General features: G+C 42.1%; 1 protein-coding gene across 4 annotated transcripts in view; it reads left to right on the top strand.

Annotated features, from left to right (window-relative positions):
• The window catches only part of LOC145360367 (protein transport protein Sec24C-like), a 73,783-nt gene that overhangs the window by 2,091 nt on the left and 50,838 nt on the right, over window positions 1–20,854 (top strand). For 3 of the 4 annotated variants that reach the window (XM_080215542.1, XM_080215541.1, XM_080215539.1), the window contains exons 2-4: window positions 12,044–12,243; window positions 17,224–17,356; window positions 18,263–18,423. In XM_080215542.1, coding sequence (XP_080071668.1) covers window positions 12,081–12,243; window positions 17,224–17,356; window positions 18,263–18,423 — 457 coding nt within the window. In that variant the 5' untranslated portion in view covers window positions 12,044–12,080. Of the gene's footprint in view, window positions 1–823; window positions 917–12,043; window positions 12,244–17,223; window positions 17,357–18,262; window positions 18,424–20,854 lie in introns of all 4 variants that reach the window. The other variant, XM_080215540.1, reaches the window with a different exon arrangement.

Below are 20,854 nucleotides of genomic sequence, written 5' to 3'. Positions count from 1 at the left end.
GAATGGCCTACTCCAGTGTTTGAAGGTAATAAACGTTGTGCTGGTCAGTGGTGTCCACATCCTCTGGAAAATATACAAAATTACCCTGCTCCCTAAAATACTTCATCATCTCACAGTAATTTGCAGCCCCTTCCCATCACCTTTCCTCACCTCCCTGCCCTTTCCTCTTCCCTACCCTTTCCTTACCCCCATCCCCCAACATCAATACATTGCCCGGAATGCCCACAATACATCCTCCTAACTTATCAACCTTACTCACAAATATCCTCCTTCCACTACCCCATGCACCCTCACCGAATACACCCACTCCCTGACAGCCAGTTTTTAACTAAACTATAGTTTGAAATCTCCCCCAGTAAGACAGACTTCTCTTGGTGGAATCATGGTACAGTTGTTGCGCTGCTGGTTCACAGTATCAGGGACTCGGGTTTGATTCCAGCCTTGGGTGACTGTCGGTTTGGGGCTTGCATGTTATCCCTGTGTCTGCGTGGCTTTCCTCTGGGTGCTCTGGTTTCCTGTCTCTCAGATATGCAAGTTAGGTGGAGTTCTGAGTTCAAACTCCATTTCAAGGATTGGTGCAATCTAAAGCAAGGACTTGCACTTACTTCAATCGTATAATGATCTGAGGTCTTAAGTAATGTACCTATGAACCACGGTCACTGCTATAATGCAGGGTATGGTGTTTTAGCAATGCTATTTAAAAGACAAATATTGGCCATGATGCTAATGAGAGCCCTGTTCATCAAAATAGGACCTTGGGCAGATGAGAGGGGAGTTAGAGCCTGAGTTTAACATCTTATTAAAAAGCTTGTACCTCCAACAGCGCAGCACTCCCTCAGTACTGTGGTGCAGTGTCAGCCTACATTTTGTGCTCAAGTGTCTGGAGCCTGACTTGAATCCACACCTTCTGACTCAGAGGTGAGAATACAAACCACGAGCCAAGGTTCATGCCAAATGTGGAGAAATGCAAGTTTAATTTAACCTGCATTGCCTTTGTTGCACATTGCATAAGTTTGGGAAAAGAAGGCAGTTTTCTTTTGTTCTCCACAAAAACTGAACTGATATTAGTGCTCCTTCAAATTGGTGGTAAGATGATTAGCTATTAGAAAAATCCTGATGAGAGCTTAGTATGGGACTTCTGTTTACCACGCCGAGAGTCTAAGATTATTACAGTTTGGTGGATTTATCAAGTTGTGTTCATCAAGTGTTGCCATTTTGAGTTGCTAAATATCCAAGACCAGGTGATGTGATAGTGCCCAGTTTAGTAGAACAATCATGTCATCAAGCTGAGATGCTGATGGCATAGCCCATGTAAATCCATGCCTAATCGATCGTTATTCATCAAGCTCATTCTTTTTCTCTGAATGTGTATATCCCAGCAGGACAATGTAATTTTAAGTCACTGGTTTGGGAACAGACATAGAACAGTAAATGGTTCTATGTCTCAGCACTGGAAATAACCAAAGTTCCTAACTGGCAATTATATTTCTGTCAGCAACTGGGCTTTGAGGTGATTTCTTGTCTGATCTGTGATCAGGAATGAACCAAGGCTTTTGAGATTGCTGTTGTAAAAGCAAACTGTTCATTTGGTTCCCACATTGCATCTTGTTCCAAGTTTCATTTCCCCCATCCTGACTGCTCAAGTTCTTTCAAGCTGAAATGACAGGGCGGGTCTTAATAGAAAGATAAAGCTCGGGATGGGTCCATTCAGCCCATCGTGCTTGTGTCAGTTGTTTGAGAGCTATCCAGATAGTCCTTGTTCTTCCCCATTAGCCCTGCAAATGGTTTCTTTTTCAAATATTTATCCGACTCCCCATTGAAAACTACAATTGAGTTTGCTTCCACTGCCCTTTCAAGCAGTGTGTTCCAATCATTGAAACCCACGGGGGTAAAATGGTTCCCCATCTCCCTCGTTGCCTGTTTGATTGAGTTAACTTTGAAACCCCATCTTTAGCCGACGACTGGGCAATATTGTCTCTTTCTGACTGTACCCCATTACATACGTTTACTGCCACTGCCCTTGAGGTCTCCTTTCACTCTCTCCGCACAGGCCTCCTGAGCTCAGCTTGCCTCACCCTGATTCAAATTCCTGCCACATTCTGTCACCTGTTAAGTCCTGCTCACATCAGTTTTGTACCTGCGTTAGTCCTTGCTCCTGTACCATAGAGATATTAAAACAGCTGCCTTTCATCTTCCAGTGGCCACACTGAAGCCCATCTCTGCAATCTCCTCAACCCTACTTCCTGCTCATCATCCTTTGCTCCCCCTGAATCATGGATGGCATCGCTTTTAGTCAGAGGCCTCTGGATTTCTTATAGAAATCGTAGAAACCGTACAGTACAGAAAGTGGCCATTTGGCCCATTGAGTCTGCACCGACCACAATCCCACCCAGGCCCTACCCCCATATTCACCCATTAATCCCTGTAACCTACGCGTCTCAGGACACTAAGGGCAATTTTTTTTAGCATGGCCTATCAACCAAACCTGCACATCTTTGAACTGTGGGAGGAAACCGGATCACCCAGAGGAAACTCACGCAGGCACCATAAGATTGTGCAAACTCCACACAGACAGTGACCCAAGCCAGGAGTCGAACCCACGTCCATGGAGCTGTGAAGCAGCAGTGCTAACCACTGCGCAACATGCCGCCCAGTCACATTTCTGTACACTTGACAAAGCCACTTGGAACCCACTAATTTGGCCATCCTTTCCCAACTCCTTCTTTCCCTGAGTTTATGATTTTAATCCCAAATTTACCTGGGAATGCTAAGATGGAGCTTGATGGTGAAAGTGTCTGCGGCTTTGCTGCCTGAACTACCCCTTTCAGCTGGAATTTACTTTTGAATTTTTCATTGTTTGTACTGTCTTCAGCTAGTTGTAATTCGAGTAAATATCTCAATCAAAAAATACGAAAGAATTTGGTGTTTGTTTGCTTTTAAATTATACATTTCAGGATATTAATCTTGAAAGGAGTCATTAATTGCTGCCATTCCTGATGATATAGGAGATGATTAAACAGTGCATGCACGCTGCTTTATTGTAGTGAACATCAGAAATTATAATTATAGTTGCAGCGAATTGCTGCGTGCCCTCAACTTTGTCATTTGGACATGAAAGGATGCATGCTTCTGATAGAATGACTTCAGTACTATGAGCCCTACTGAATTCACTGCAATGTAGGTGATTTGAAGCAGTTAGTTTATTCTTCAGAATATTTTAATTTGGGAATTGCATTTTCAAGAGAAATTATTAAAAAGATGAAGACTTGGTATTTTTGATCTTGCTGTGGTTCTGTCTGTCTCTGATTTGTATCATTGTCCATGTACTGTTACCAAGCAGCCTTTCTTATTGAGCAGTGTCACTTGGACTGAAGTATTTTCTTTCTGTTGTGATGTCTGGACTTGTTCCACTAATACTCTCTCTTCTCTGGTTCTTTCTTTTTTATTGAGCTGTCACTATTTCCTTTTGCCAGTGCATTGCTGTCTACTAGTATGGTTCTGGCATTTCTTCTTGTTACCACACTCTCTACTCAACACGGCATAAACTTTCAATGGAGCTTAAGCGTATTAAATTATAAGGACAGGTTGAGTAAACTCACTGTGTTTGTATTCCCTTGAGTTTATAAGATTGAATAGTGATCTGATCGAGAGGTTTAAAATATTAAAAGGGTTTGATATGGTGAAGCAATTTGCTCTGCTGCTGAGCGTCGGAACAATTTTTAAGGCTAGACTGTTTCACAGGGAAACCAGGAAGCACTTTGATGCAAATTTAGAATTATTCCCTCCACAAGGCTTTGAATGTGAAGACAGTTGAAGGTTTTGAGACCAGATCAGTGGAATCTAATTAGGTAAAAGATCAGACTCAGCTGAATGGCCTCAGTTCCAAACATTACTATCAGTAGCTGAACATTACTCTAAATAGTTAGTGAACGCTGGGTGAAGTCTGTTGCAGTAAAAATGCTTTGCGATTTAATGTTTCATCTTGCTTCCAAATATACTGCAGAGTGTATAGTCCAGAAATCTGGCCTCCGTTTCTGTTGTAAAATTCAGCCTGCCCTGAAGGAAGTGAGAGCTCTCAAGAAGACATTTTTTGGAACACGGACAGATGGACTTATTGAGAATTAAATATAACACAGTCAGAACAGTGCTGATGGCAGTTGCTGCTGTGGAACCTGTAGAATTGGCAAATAGTTTTAAGTTAAATGCCTGAGGAATTGGGCAGGTTTTCATGGTCATTGCTGGTCATGGAAATGAGAATCTGAGAGGTGGATTTTCTCTTTTTGAATCTGTTGTAAAGTCAGGGACCCCTTCTCCAGCTTCTAGCAATAATGATGCTATTTAGAAGGGCCAGTCATATTAGTCTGACAGACAATAAACGCAGTAAGTCACTCTTGATTAAATATTTATTGAGTGTGAAATAAATGACTGGGACGTAAACATGGGGTGAAAGCTGAAGAGTTGAAATAATGAACTTTTGAGAAGCCCTAAACCTAAGGTGTTTATCTTAAAGGAGAAATTGTCATTCTGCGAATATCAAATTAGATTTTCAGGACCAGTGAGGGTGTTTGGCAGTAATTATTAGTCACTGTTTAAAAACCCAGTTACATCAATCATACCTAATTAACAAAATGCAAGTTTTTCCAGGGTTTTAATAGGTGGACTTAGTGCAAGAAATGACCCTTGTCACCAGTTTAATGATTTTGCATTGATTGCAGTTCCAGGGGCCTGAGCACCGCACCTTCTGGAGAAGGGCAGAATCAGCGGCAGAAACTTCTGAACATCTGCATTATTGTGCAAACTTCCAAAGTTGCAGTCAGTTTCACAGCGAGCGCTGATAGGTTCACTGGTGTTGCCAGCACTCAATCTAGGCCACCATTGCCCTGTCTAGGAAGCTTAATTCGTGGCAGCAAAATGAAATTTTGTTTTGCAGTTGGGGTCATGACTGACTTTAATCTCACGCTTTCACTGACTAGTAACTGCAACAGTCTAACTTTGAATAAGTTTCTTATATTCCCTGTGAGAGATATCTTGGCAGGTGTAATGTGAGTGCTTCTTAGTTCAGTGTCCATTTGTGTTTTCTTGTGCTCAGCGACAATTCCATTAACTGCTATGCGGTGTGAGTTTACAGCTCTATTTGAACTAAAATCTATTTTGCTACCCTTTAAACAATCATGGATGTTGCAACTGCTTTAAAAAAAACTTGAGCAGAATTTTTACAGTCCCTGATTAGCATTGGTCACAGCAAAATTAAGATGGGGAAGATGGACTTGCATTTATTTACAGCCTCTCTCAATCAGCTCAATGTCCTAAAGTCCATCCATGATGAGAAATAATTGAACCGAAAGGCTACTGTGCCTGTATACGCGTATCCCACTTTGCCCTATGATCCATCCCGCTGTACAGTGCACAGTTCTTCAGTGCTTGTGGCAAAATTATATCTCTGAACATCTTGTTGCAAGTTGTATCAAACTTGACTGTCCTGTCTTGTTTTGCCCATCCACACTGTGTTGGAATCCTCATCTCGGAATTTGTTGAGATGTTTTGTCTCCCTCAGGCCTTATTTAAATGTTGAAATCTTTTGTTTCATGTTTCTTTCAGGAGAATTGGGTGATACGTTGCTCACCTTCTTTTGAGCAGTTAAATATTTTCCTTGTTTTCTGTTTTCTGTGATTTTGTTTCTTCTAAAAGCTATAGGTACAGGCTGAATAACAAGATTTACAAGCATTTCCCAGAGGTGTGCGCTACTCTGAAGTTTCCCAATGAGCTGCCGCGATGTATTCATTGATAAGGTCCCCATGGAGATAATTGTACTCTTTATTTTAGATTATTTAGATTAACCTTCCAGTCCACAGAATTCCAGATTAAAATGCCAGGGGCTCGTTAGCCAGCCTTGGGTGTCTGTGTGGAGTTTGCACATTCTCCCTGTGTTTGTGTAGGTTTCCTCCCACAGTCCAAAGATGTGTAGGTTAAGTGGATTGGCCGTGCTAAATTGCCCCTTTGTGTCCCAAGATGTGTTGATTAGGGGGGATTAGTTGGATAAATATGTGGTAACAATTTTAACTTGATGTAGACACTGAACATGGTTTAGGAAGGAGGGCTACATCTGTCAAGTTGTTCGTGGTTTTAGTGGACACTAAATAACTGGATGACCTTTCCTCTGATGGTGGAGTGAGGTTGCCCAGTTGGTAGTTGATCCATGCAAGTGAGGAAGCTAACTCCGGGTAGCCAGAATGACCTTGTGGATTGACAATTGCTAAGTGCTTTGATTTGAGATGGATAGAAGTAAACTATGGCTGCCCTCTGGCCTTCTCTTTGGAAAAGTATGTCTGAGACAAGAATTAGGCTGGTTTCAGATAGCGGGCTCACAACTCCAGTATCGAGTAACTGAATAATACCCATCCATAAAGCAGTTCAAAGCAGATTCCATTCTGTCATTACCTTTACACTCACCAGCCTACTTCGACTCCAGTCCTGGCTATGCCTCAGTTTTTAAATTCTTATCCTAATGTTAAAATCCTTTCATTATCGTATCCCTGTAACTAGTTCAAACCCACCAGTCTTCTAATCTCTGCATTCCTCCAGTTCTGTCCTCTTGCGCGTCCCCTTTTCAATTGCACCACCATTGGCAGCGGTGCCTTTAGCTACTTGGGTCCCAAGTTCTGGAATCTCCTCCCTAAACCACTTGTTTCACTTCTCCACCTCTATCTTTTTGAGATGCTCCTTAAAACCCGTGTCTCTGCCCCAGATTTTGGTTATGTCGTCTGGAAATTTCCCTGTGTGGCTTGGTGTTGAATTGTGTTTGGATAATGCTCCTATGTTGGACCTTGAGAAATTTCACTATGTTCAAGATGTTATATAATAGTTAACAATAATTGTTAAGCCAGTGGAGAGTCGAGTGTTGGGGGGAGGGAGGGGAATGTGAAAGAGGTGTAATGCCGGAGTTCTGCCTAAAATTTTGGTATCCACCCATCAGATTGGGTTGAAATAAATCCTTTGAATGAATTGAGTGTAAACAACTTGGCCGTGAACTGTTTCATTTAATTGTGCGTTTGTCGTGTGATGTTGCTGTTCTTTGTCTGTTGACTTGCTCCAGGACTGTGGCTGTTGGTGCTGTTTTTAAAATTGGTGTTATTTTTCAACTAGGGCAGCACGGTAGCACAGTGGTTAACAGTGCTGCTTCACAGCTCTAAGGACCTGGATTCGATTCCCAGCCTGGCTCTCTGTCTGTGTGGAGTTTGCACATTTCCCTCGTGTCTGCATGGGTTTCCTTCAGGTGCTCCGGTTTCTTCCCACAGTCCAAAGATGTGCAGGTTAGGTTGATTGGCCATGCTAAAAATTGCTCCTTAGAGCCCTGGAATTTGAAGGTTAGAGGGATTAGTGGATAAAATATGTAGGGATATGGGGATAGAGCCTAGGTGGGATTGTGTTCGGTGCAGACTCGATGGGCCGAATGGCCTCTTTCTGTACTGTAGGGTTTCTATGATTCTATGAACTACTTCAAGTGTAAGTTGCTAAACTTCACACTGGGCAGGTTTAGGTTTACCTGGGAAACTTGTTCAACTAGGTCTACCTGTGCCACTGAATCAGTGATGGCTGAGAGATGGTGTTGTATGTGAGTAATGCTCTCCAGTTCATGAGCCATTATCTTCTGACATTACAGTGAGCATGTTTGTGAATGTATGAACTTAAAATCTAGCTCCGAGTCGCTACACATTGAAACATACAAACTAGAAGCAGGAGTAAGTCATTTAGCCCTTCGAGCCTGCTCCGCTATTCATTTTGATCATTGCTGATCATCAAATTCAATATCCTCCTATTTCCACTTCCTCCTATATCCCTTGATCTCTTTCGCCCCAAGAGCTATATCTAATTTCTTCTTGAAACCAGACAGTGTTTTGACCTCAACTACTTTCTGTGGTAGTGAATTCCACACATTAACCACCCCTTGGGTGAAGAAATTTCTCCTCAAGTTCTAAAAGGTTTATCCCTTATCCTCAAACAATGACCCCTCGTTGTGGATTCCTCCGCCATTGGAAACATTCTTTCTGAATCTACCCTGTCTCACCTGTTCATACAATGACTGCAGTCAGTGAGTATAAACCTTGTCGAGTATTAATGTGGAATGTTTTTCTAAATCAGAAGCTGCAAAATGTGAAAATAGTTTGTTCTTGCTCCTTCGATATTTTAATGTGTTATTTAGATAGGGAACCATATCAAGGGTGCATGCCTGCAACAAGTATTTGTTGTGTTAAAATCAGTTTCTCTTTAAGTAAAATCACTTAATTTAATATTTGTGGAACCTGGAATTACATATCCTCAGCATTTGTACCTGAGACTGGACTGTGGATATGTGTGTTTTTGATAGGTTCATGAAATTCAATAGCTCCAAAGTATCATTTTATTAATTGACATCAGGCACTTTATGACTTGTGATGAATCTTTAGAATTTGTTGCAATGAAATTGATAAACCCAAATGGTGGGTCTTTTGTGGTCACAAAAAATTTACATATGCTTCAGAGAACATGAACAGTTTCTGTCTTTTTTAACAAAAGCCCATATCAGTGCAGGAATGCAGTTCATTTTGGTTTGTCTGAAACTTGGGACTCGAGACATCTTGGTAAAATTCATAAAGCAATGTGTAAACAGTTGAGCTGGCAGGTAGAAACCAAACTATAAATCCACAGACAGAGCATCAGCTAGGCACCTTTAAATGGTTTGATGTTTTTCTTTATATTTGGCTTTGTGAGGTTAGATCAGATCAGCTACCACGGTACTTTGTTTTGGTATCTTGTAACGTTTGATTAGCAGAGAGTTCTGTGTCAGTAATTCAAACAGTTCTAAGTTCCTAATCAGCCTAAATGATGTGTGTATATTCTCAGAACCTGAGGGTTGATTTATCTGATTGACTCGCTGCCTGCTCTCGCCTTTATTGCTTCTGTACAGGTATGTTGTTGGGATTCAACACGTGGGCGACAAATCCATTAAAAATACCCCAGTTTAGCAAGTATGATGGGAATAAAGTCTGGCATTCCAAAACTAATGACTAAATTTGCTGCCAAAGTGAATGTCAGGTTATTTCTCATTTTGCCACTCCACTGGGCAAGGGTTGTCCCGAAGCTTGTAATTTAGTGATCAAAAAGTGATTATCAACTAATCTCAAACATTTCAACATCTTTAATTATACCACCAGTTTGGCTTTTGTGTTCCTGTTGATGTGGCATGGTTAGTTTCAGCTGGGTAAATACTTCAACATGTGTTGCAGTAAGGCCAAAGGTCTAAGATTGCTTTTGCACTCTGAACATTATTGATAAAGTAGTTTCTTTAAACCAGATTAGCTTTGTGACATTCGACTTGGAAATTGATTTTAAATTGTTTTATCATCATGTCTCCCATGGAAGATTCACGCAGAATGTGGAGATTTTAGTCACTTCACAAGCTGAGTAGTGACATTGCTGTGCAACATTGTCTGTTTTGGGATCTTTTGCTATTTGCAGAGAGTATGCTGAACTGTGAATATAGCTTTCACCTCCAAATGAATGGGTGGGCTCAGATATAGAGCAGTGCTTTGACATGAGGCAATTTCACTTCGTTGTAATTGCAAACTTATCACAGCATTTAATTCAACTCCCAAATTCGGAATCCTTCTTTGTTCAAAACCAGTTTAGAATATTGGAGACACTTTGTGACTGTCTTTGTTGAAGTATGGATAGCCGAGGCCCTTGCAAGGTCATCTTTCACATCATTGGAAAGTGGTACAGGGTTGGAAGTAAAAAGTGACTTAATTGCTTATATACTTCCCCCCCAATGCTTGAGTGCCATACAGCAAGGGTGTCGAGACTAGTGTGTGACTGTCTCACTGCAGGTGTGTCTCCCCTGAGCCCATACAAACACTTTCATTGTATGAAAGTGGAAACTTGAAAACTTTTTCAAAGTTGGTCCATATTTTTGTTCAGGTTACAACTAGGCTTACGTTAACACTGCAAGTTACTGTGAAAATTCCCTTGTTGCCACATTCCAGTGCCTGTTCAGGTACATTGAGGGAGAATTTAGCATGACCAGTGCACCCAACCAGCATGCCTTTTGGACTGTGGAAGGAAACTGGAGCACGTGGAGGAAGCCCATGCAGAGATGGGGAGAACATGCAGACTCTGCCATGACACTGACCCAAACTGGGAATCAAACTCAGGTCCCTGGTGCTGTGAGGCAGCAGTGCTAACCACTGTGCCACCATGCTGTACCGGTGCTTGTTCTTTTGTAAAATTATTAATAGCAGTACCGACCGATTAAAGGACAACTTCTCTCCTGCTGCCATCAGACCTCTGAATGGACTTAGCATATTATTAAGCTGATCTTTCTCTACACCCTATCTGTGATTGTAATGCTACATTCTGCACCTTCTGTCCTATTTACTGTATGAAGTGTGTTTTTGTCTGTGTAGTGTACAAGAAACAATACTTTCCACTATCTCCAATCCATGTGACAATAATGAATCAAATCAAAGTTAGAGTAGTGTGAATAATTTGAAGGATATTTGTGCTGAGCTCTTCAATCATTGCTTTGCCAGCCTGCGAGATGTCAGGCTGCATTATATCATGGAACCTTGCTGTATTTTGAGCTGGGATATGCCTTGTTTCAGATACATGGCAGTATAACTGCAGCTGAAGTGTTTTGTGGAGGCTATTTGTTTTTATGGTACACGAACGTTGTTTATCTGAAGCACTTTGGAGACTGAGCAGGAGAAGTTTAGAAATTACATACCTGTCCCCTGAGCCTGCTAATGGCTGTATTCTCCAATATAACACAGGCTTGAAAATTTGCTCGCTGCGTTAACTGGAAAATGGTGCATAGCAGCAACAGATTCTTTATTAAAAAACCCTTTTGCTACAGCAAAGACTATTTTATACTGTCCAGCTATATTCACATTGTCCAAACACATTTCCAGAAAGCGATTTAAAAAATCGTTTGTTTTCTTTGTATAATTTTCATTTGAACAGTTAAACCCAGTTCCAGAGAAGTTGCTTTTAAAACCTCACACCAATTGCTCTACAACCCGCCAGTCTCTGAATGTTTCTCACTCAGTTTCCATTGGCAGATTTTGGCATGCTTTTGATCACCTCCTCTGTGTCTGCAAAGATGTAGGAATTATCCAGTTGAATAGCTGGCAAATGCTTTGGTAACTGGATGTTTAAACTTGGCCACCAATACACAATACTGCTGGATGCTGAAAATCTGAAATGAAAACAGAAAATGCCAGAATTACATGTCAACTGGCAGTGTGGTACAGTAGTTAACACTGCTGCCTCACAGTGCCAGGCACCTGGGTTCACTTCCTGCCTTGGGTGACTGTCCCTGTGGAGTTTGCACATTCTTCCGGTGTCCGTGTGGGTTTCCTCCGAGTCCTCCAGTTTCCTCCCATAGTCCAAAGGTGTGCAGGTTAAGTGGATTGGCCACGTAAAATAGACCTTTAGTGTCAGGGGAACTATCAGGGTAAATATGTGGGTTATGGGGATAGGGCCTGGATGGGATTGTTGTTGGTACAGCCTTGATGGGCTGAATGGCCTCCTTATGCACTATAGGGATTCTGTGAGTATTTGTGGAGAGAGAGAGCAGAGTTAATGTTTCAAGTCTCAGATCTGTCATCTGAAGTGAGGTGCTGTATGTGCTGCCATTACAATAACCTTTATGTAACCTGTAATGTTTGTATTGCCTGTTGTATGTAAGTTAACACCTGTCTCTGTGCCTTCCAGTCTGAGGTTAAAGTCCAACAGGTTTATTTGGTATCTCAAACTTTCGGAGCACTGCTCCTTCATCAGGTAACTCATCTGATGAAGGATCATTCAGTCTATGTCAGCTTTGAAATGCATAAAGTTGACCTTGCATTTTGGTTCTGGTGTGATGTATTAATGCCTCAGTACAAAACACCACTACACAGCCCACGAAGGACCATGTTTGTATAGATTAAGTTGCGTTTGACTTTGCCGGAGAGTAACTTCGAGAATTTTATGATCCAGTTCTAAATGTTTTCTTTTGTTCTAATTCCAGGTAAGACCAGTCTGGGGATGAACTTGGCCAAATAAGAATGAATCAGCAGGGTCACATGGCATCTTATGGGCAACCTCAGCCTGGTTACCAGGGGTACCAACAGTTTGCATATAACCAGCATACGGCAGGAGTTCCAACCTCTCAATACGGACCGTATAATGGGCCTGTCCAAGGTTACGAACCAACTGCTGCACCACAAGGTTCGTGTTATAGTCAACTAGGAAAAAACAGAAATAGTGCAGGGTGGAATAGATTCAGAATCCGGGTTCACTCTGCTGGTTACTAATCCAACTTACTCACACAGTTTTAAACAAAATCCTTCCCCTGCATGATGTTACCGTTCTCCTAAGTTGCATATGGAAGTCTGTGTTCTTGATGGTGACTTCATAAAATTCTGCTTTTTATCTCTGTGCAAGTTTCTGGGTAACAAGTGCTGAGTTTCAAAAGACAGTAGCGGTGATGTGGAAAGATGTACTCATTAAAGCTGCCAATAAGTTGGTTTTGTTTTATAATCCTGAACACCCTTATCTGAAAACTGATCAGTTTCCTGTTAGAGGCTCAGCAGGTGTGAACAACAGATGATAGTTTCATGGTCACCATTATTGAGACCAGCTTCATACCTGAGATTTACTCTCAGAATGTAAACTCCACCAGCTCCCATTGCGGTGGGACTTGAAACTGTCTCTCCAGACAGTAGTGGGATATGAGTCTCTGGACCAACGGATTAGTCCAGAGGCTTCACTACAATTCCACCAACTTCCCCTAACATTCCATCTGCAAGTGTAGAAGGATGGGTGTAAATAGGGAATTATATCATAAGAGTTATATTACCTAGTGTTTGTGTCTTTGGGACTGTGTTCCTTCTGCACATGCAGTTGTGGAATAATCATTGCCACAATCCACACACAAGGTATTTAAACATTTCTCCCTTGTTGAATATTTGTTGTCAGGGATTTCCCCTGGAAGTGGAAGTTATCAGTTTGTTGATGGGGAGAGCAGAGAGGAGAAGTTAAGAATTTGCAATTTTCAGCACATGTTGGAGACAGCCTCTGTTGGTTTTTTACCTTAAAGCAGAAGTTTTTGACCCCCCTCCCCGGACCTTCCCTCTCCCTCGTTCTTTTCCTAGTCCATTTTCCGAGATGTTTACCTGCCTCTGGGTACAGTAGCACAGCCAGAAGACTGTTTAAATCTGTTTACCCTCATTATCTATCTTCAGATGATCAAGCAAGACCTGTCCCACTTTAACCGCGTGCTTTACCATTAGGGGGAAAAAAATCCTCAATTTTTAAAATCTTCAGAACTGTAATCTTGCATTCTCAACACAATTTCAGTGATTCTTTGTTTACTTTCCATGGCTCTCATATCTTCCAATAAAAGAGCTTTGTAGAACTTGGTCTCCAGCTCTGACCTAACCAATAACTGGTGCAAATTCATCCTCATTGTCTTCCTGTTCCTTTGCACAGAACCCAGAATCATCTTTGCTGTTTTATTTTAACTGCCTTTTCAATCTGCACTTCCCATTAAGTATCTTTGTACCTGTACTCGATAAATTTGCAAGATCACACAAAATCATGCCATTTGCAAGACACTTTCTTCCCCATTTTTCCCAAAATCTGTTTTTTGTTTTTCTGTGTTGAATTGCATTGTGTAACTTGCCAGCCTGTCTGTCCTCCAGCAATCTCTCTCTTTTCCCCAACCTTAGTATTGGCAAACTTAAATACCTTTCCCCGCGTGCCCATTTCCAAAACAAGAATGGTATCAACGCGATTCTCTGGGATGAATCTTCCTTTACATCCCACCAGTTTTGAACTCTGTGGTTTATCCATTCCTGAGGGAAGAGTAGATAGTTTATAACGTTTTCCCACATCTCCTCCTGCTTAATTTGTGAGATATGTAGCATGTCTCAAACTGCAATTGGGCAGCACGCTCCCACTTTTGAAGATCTCCGATAGTCATGTTTGTGCTAGTTGCCTCCTCCCATCCTCCCTTGTTCTCATGGGAGGTAAACAACTGAGCCTGGGGACTTAGCTATGTACAGTTGAATTAACTTCATACTTGGGTTTCGTGGTGTACTGTTCCAGGCGCCTTGGGTACCCCCATTTTCATGAAACTCTCACCAATTTGAAGTGAAATACTTCAGCATTTCAGTCATCCTTTGCTCTGTGAGAGTGCCCCCATCACTAACTGTCCTATTTCCGATCTGCATCATTTATCTATTTATTGCCATATTCCTCTCTTATTCTGCTACGTGGTCCTTCATTTCTCTGTTTTCTGCTTTATCACTGATGTTTATTATATGCCTCTTCATTTCAAAAACCTTATTTTTGTGCAATTAGTAATTATCCATCAAACACCAGACTTTGACTCGTTCACTTAACTCCATACCACCTTCAGCTTGGAATTAAATATCTTCCCACTGTGGCTCTGTTGCATCAAGCAGAGAGAGCATTGCCAATGTTGATTTGTCAGTAAGGATTTGCATTGGGATGGGGTATATATAGAGTGTTACTAATATTGTTCGCATGTTAGGATTTGGGGTTAAAATTGAATAAAAGCATGTGGAAGGTGTGTTTAATAGTACTTGATATTCCTCTGTGGCCTGTTTTCAGCAGGAGATGGCGCATTTACTAATGTCACTTACATTTGGCTTTTGAATAATTTGATTATTTACTGATGCGAAGCACTTTCTAAAAGAAGCATTCCTGAAATTCTCCCTAATTTATGGTGATTGTGATAAAAATTTCTATACTTCATCGCCATCTCAGTTTGCTTTCAGTTTCACAAGTTGACTGCAGGGCTATTTTCCTTCATGTGAATTTACTGCCCTGGGTTGAGAAAGGAATCTTGTTCAGGCAGGGTGAGTGGAAAGCCGCATCTTCAAGGATTTTTGCATCTCCCACTCTTGTATGAAGTTATGTATGAAGCTTCCGCTGTGTTTCAGTCACAGTGCTTAAATTTTTAACCAGTCACCACTTCTGAAGGAAAGTTTCACTGCTGCTGATCAGAGCTTCAGTACAAAATTTTCTGTAGTCAAGACAAATTGTCTCCTTTGGTGAGAGAACTTTGTGAATTTTAAATTCAGCCCTTTTGGAGAACAAACTTCTAATTTTGCTTTTGTTATGTTTACTGTTGCTGGGCATTTCACTGTTTTAACATTTCAGTCAGGGTTAGCAAAGGTTTTTAATCTTTCTGCACAGTCATTAATTTTTCATTTTGTACTATGTGTCTCTATGGAGAATAAAAACTTGTGATCTTAATTGGATTTTAGTTTCTATGCTTCGCTAATACGTCAGCAGTACGCCAACTGTTCTTCCCATCCAACACAAAACCTGGGCAGCAGTCTGTCAGTGTTCCGAACCTCATCTAGAATCGTAGATTCCCTAAAGTGCAGGAGGAGGTCATTCAAGTCTACACCAACTCTTATTCAGGCCCTATCCCCAAGGTCCAAAGTCTTTACCACACTAATCCCCCTAACCTGTATAAGTTGGGACACTAAGGGGCAATTTACTATTAGCAGTCAACCTAACCTGCACATTGTTGGAGTGTGGGAGGAACCTGGACTACCCTAAGGAAACCCATGCAGACACAGGGAGAACATGCAAATTCCACACAGCACCCAAAGCTGGAATTAAACCCAGGTCCCTAGCACTGAATCAGCAGTGCTGACATTGCCGCCGTGCCAATCACATGATTGAAACAGGCTTCAGAAAAGAAATCTTCGTATTCCAAGAACTAACCAGAAATAAGGCAGTCGGGAAACCAACAGGACACAAGATAGACCATCAGGAAGAATAGAATCATGGGTGAAGGGGGGGGGGCGGTGGTTTCAGTAACCTGACCTTTCACCGGCCAACTCTCTTGCTGCCAAAACTCTCTGCTGGATGAGTCATCTGCTTCCCCCTTCCTGTCAGCACCCTTTGAAAGGCCGCTCAAGGGAACCAGGCCTGTAAGTTGCTTCAGATTTAGGATTTATCCCAAGGTGATGTCTCTTGGAAGTGATGAAGTTTGCAGATTCCAGTGATATCAGGAGCTTCAGCCTTTTCTCTATACTTTGCAAAAGCAATTAACTAAACCTTGTATTATCATTATGGATAATGCAGTTCTGGTGTCTGCATCTTCTGGTGGGGCAATGGCACGAATGAGGTGGCCTGCAAGGGAGAGAAGGAGAGAGATGGCCTGCGAGGGAGAGAGGAAAGGCAAAGGGACCCGGGAGAGAGCAAGAGGGAAGCCAGTAAGTGAGGGAGGAATGAAGGTGGCTGGGGAGGGAAGTGGCTGGCGAGGGAGTGAGAGGGGGCCTTGAGGGAATGACGGGACTAGCAAAAGAGATGTGGAATAGGGGATGGAGTGTGGATCATTTGAGAGGGATGAATGGAGTGGGTAGAGCATGAGAATGATGTCATGGGAAAGTGGGTTTGAGACTTCAAATACTGATGCAAAATAAATGCTAATTTCACCGCAAATATTTGGCTGATGTTGAGTGTGGAGGGTAAGGCAATCTTGTCCAAGTCTGTTCTGAGCTGCTGTGGAGAGTCACAAGCTGAAATCGCAGCTACCTTTTCCCTCTGTCCATACGCGTCTGCCTGATTTTGCTAGGCCAGAGATAGCAGCTTCTCCAGCAAACCCAGCACAGATGGGAGCAAGGTGATCTCTCTGATAGCTTTATCCCAGAGCAGTTGAGGGAATGATGAATTATGTTATGCTTTGTCAAAGCAGATAAGCTACAGCTTTCTAATTCTTCCAGTGTGCTTCGGAACTGGACACAGTGAACATTACAGATGAAGCTGTTTCCTCCACACTGTATCACTGTTAGTCTTGAATAGTCATGCACTGCAAACCCTGTTGAGAAATCCCCGTCAAATTTCAATGAATCAGCAGCAATCTACAAAATGATTTCGGCATCATGACTGTCACCTTTTTACGTTAAAATGTGATGATTGTGTGTTTATATCAAAACTATTACTTTTATAGTTTGTCTATTTCACACGGACTTGCCTGATCTGAATTGAGAATTCTTTCAGAGTTTGCTAGTTGGAACAAAGATTCTAGCTTTACTTCCACGTAATACAGAATTTTAATTTCTGTGTTGTTCTAATGGCATCACAACGTTCACTCCAGGATTAATTGTGTTCCTCATTTTATGCAGATTTAAAATCCTATCGAGCCTGTTTTGTATTTTGCAGGTCCATTAAGGCCGACACCAGGAGCACCCCCAACCTCATTACCTCCCTCAACAGCTGCACAATCAACAGCCTATAACCAGTACGGCCAGGGGGACATCCAGAATGGCCCTGCAATGACCGACCAGATGCAAAGGTTCATAAACAATTTGTACTTAAAGCAACTGGACCAGAACCTTTGGAGTTCAGAGGACCTGAACGTGAACTTGAACACTGAGCCCTGAGTGAACTATGGGCCTGTAACTATAAAGCATGCACTCTACATGTGTCTTTTGAGGATCAGCAGGGCACAACAGACTGGGTTTCAAAAATTCTATTTAAGTTGAATATAAATGTTGCTTGTTTTAAAATGTGCAATGATGGCATAGAAAGTTTTAGACTGTGTTATTTGTTAACTGAGATGACCAAATAAATGTATTTGCTAAAATAAGCAAAATACTATGGATGCTGGAATCTAAAACAAGAACAGAGGATTAGGAAAAACTCAGCGTTTCCAGCATCCTCTGCTCATGAATGTATTATTTATCCATTACTTACTGGGGAAGAACCAGTAAAAACTGCATGGGTAAAGACTGAACTCTCCACAAGGATTTTAAAATTAAGATCATGATCAACAATTCATAAAAATGTAGCACTGAAAAAAGTTCAGCCCAACCAGTCTGTTTTGCTTATTTCCATGTGTGCAATAGTCTTAGTGTTGCCTCCTCTCCTATTCTTACCTTTCCTTTCTGCCACCTGCCAAATTGATTCTTAAATGTTGATGCGGATTCTGCTTCCATTATTATTGCTGCTGTGCATTTCAGAACTGCTCACTCTACATCAACCCAAGCGTGATGATGCAAATGCAACCTTCCCAAGAGTCCAAGAACTTTGCAAATGCAGATGTAAGGAGAAAGTTTAGAAAAGCCTGGGTTCAGAGTAATTGCTCAGGATGTTATTGACTCTGCTGGCTTAATTGCTAAGCCAGGGTATAAACTTTCCATTAACTGTATTGAAATAACTTGTGTTTCCAGGAATCTGAACTTTTAAAATGCTTTTACAGGTTTCCAGTGTCTCAATCGTACATGCCTGGTGGTCAGCCGATAGCATACCAACAATATGCACCCCCGCCCAGTAATGCTCAGCATTTACCAAATCAGATGGCAGCCATGCAGATCAGTGGTTCTACCAGTAATGCACCTCCTCCTATCAGTCAGAGTTATGGTAAGCAATGTTAATGATGGGACTGTGTACAAACAAAGTCATCTTCAAAGACCAAATAGTTCATATGTTTAAAATATATCAATCTGAACTACAATTCTGAAAACCACCTTGCAAGTTTTTCCTGTCGTTGCATAATATTCACAGCACAGGAACAGGCCATTCATCCCAGCTGGTTAATGTGTTCCATGTGAGCCACCGCCCCCCCCCCCCCCCCCCACACACACACACACACACACACACACACACACCACTTCATCTCTCAGTAGCTGTGGTGTGAATTGGTTGAATTGTTACTTTGCTAGCATTTTTCTTGGAAAGTGATCAGTCCACCTCACATTTGGTGAAATGCACAAGCTTTATTTTTGTTTGAAACATTCCCCCGTTTTACATAAATGTAAAACATACTGATACGTTTTACATACTTTCTTAAATTGCCATTCACTTCTTCCTAATCACAACCCTTTTAACTATTTCACTTGACCACGGTCTCATTCTCACTAGTTAAGAAGCAAATCTGTCTTTGCTGCTTTGCAACCGCTTTCCAGTAAATTTACAGGAGCAGACTGGGATAAGCTTCCCACCGTTGAATGAACTCACTGCTGATATAAGGGCGGCACAGTGACGCAGTGGTTAGCATTGCTGACTCTCAGCGCCAGGGATCTGTGTTTGATTCCTGGTTTGGGTCCCTGTCTGTGTGGAGTTTGCAATTTCTCCCTGTGTCTGCATGGGTTTTCCCTGGGTGCTCCAATTTCCTCCGACAGTCCAAAAATGTGCAGTTCAGATGGATTGGCCATGCTAAATTGCTCCTTAGTGTCAGTGGGGCTAGCATGGGCTGTGGAGATTGGGACTGGGTGGATTGTGGTTGGTGCAGACTCGATGGGCTGAATGGCCTCTTTCTGCGCAGTAGGATTCTGTGATAATCTGATTTTTGGGACTGTGAATGGACAGATTCGCTGGCACCCAAAGCCATTTCTGCAAGAACTGCTATGTCTGCAGGAATTGTATGATTGGATTCACAGTCCAGCATTCCCTCCATGGTGAGGAACATAAGTTTCTCATTGCCCACTTTCCCCATCTCCTGATGACCTGGCAAAGATTGGGATCTCATGGGCACAGACATTGGTACGAGTGGCATATATTTTTTTGCTCCGGTTTATGCTTTATTATTATTATGATGAAGGTAACTGCAGAAAGAGGGGATCAAAGTTAGATAATTACCTGTGAATTAATGAGAAAATAATTTGGGGATGAATTCACCATCAATTGTACAGGAAAAAGATTGTTGATGGTCTCCTTGCATTATATTAGTTACTTGTCTGCCTATGGCCCCAGAATCAGTTCTGTGATTGTGTGATTCTGACTCCTGGTCGTGGGATTACTAAAAGTTCTGATTTTTGTACAAGTTAAAAGTCTTCACCTACAATGACTCCTCTTTCTGCTCCCACGTTGTGACCTTTGGTGTTCCCCAAAAAATTATCCTTGGCCTATTTGTCTTATCTGCGTGGAACCTGGGGACAAGAGGAGGCCATTTAACAAGTCAAACCTGTTCTCTCCTTCATTTAGATCATGAGTGATCTACGACATAACTTCATTAATACACCTTTGCCCCATAACGCTTAATATCCTTAGAACATAGAACATAGAACATTACAGCGCAGAACAGGCCCTTCGGCCCACGATGTTGCGCCGACCAGTTACAAAAACAATGACCCACTAGCCTATACCAATCCCTTTTCGTCCATAAACCTATCCAGAGATCTCTTAAACGCCCCCAAACTAGACGCATTTACAACCGCAGCAGGCAGGGCATTGCAATCCCTCACCACCCGCTGGGTAAAGAACCTACCCCTGACATCCGTCCTGTAGCTACCCCCCCTTAATTTAAAGCCATGCCCCCTCGTGCTAGCTTTCTCCATCCGAGGAAAAAGGCTATCACTATCCACCCTATCTAAACCTCTAATCATCTTATATGTTTCAATAAGATCCCCTCTTAGCCGCCTTCTTTCCAACGAAAACAACCCTAAATCCCTCAGTCTCTCCTCATAGGACCTCCCCACCATACCAGGCAACATCCTAGTAAACCTCCTCTGCACCCTCTCCAACGCCTCCACATCCTTCTTATAATGCGGGGACCAGAACTGCACACAGTACTCCAAGTGCGGCCGCACTAGAGTAGTGTACAGTTGCAACATTACACTGCGACTCCTAAATTCAATCCCCCTACCAATAAACGCCAAGACACCGTACGCCTTCTTAACAACCTTATCTACTTGATTCCCAACTTTCAGGGATCTATGTACACACACACCTAGATCCCTCTGTTCATCCACACTATTCAAAGTCCTCCCGTTAGCCCTATACTCGACACATCTGTTGCTCCTACCAAAGTGAATTACCTCACACTTCTCCGCATTAAATTCCATCCGCCACC

This window comes from Carcharhinus amblyrhynchos, chromosome 31, assembly GCF_965287045.1.
Source record: "Carcharhinus amblyrhynchos chromosome 31, sCarAmb.v2.hapA, whole genome shotgun sequence".
NCBI classification, from domain to species: domain Eukaryota; kingdom Metazoa; phylum Chordata; class Chondrichthyes; order Carcharhiniformes; family Carcharhinidae; genus Carcharhinus; species Carcharhinus amblyrhynchos.
The sequence above is the reverse complement of the archived record's forward strand: the minus strand, read 5'-3'. Positions and strand labels throughout refer to the sequence as shown.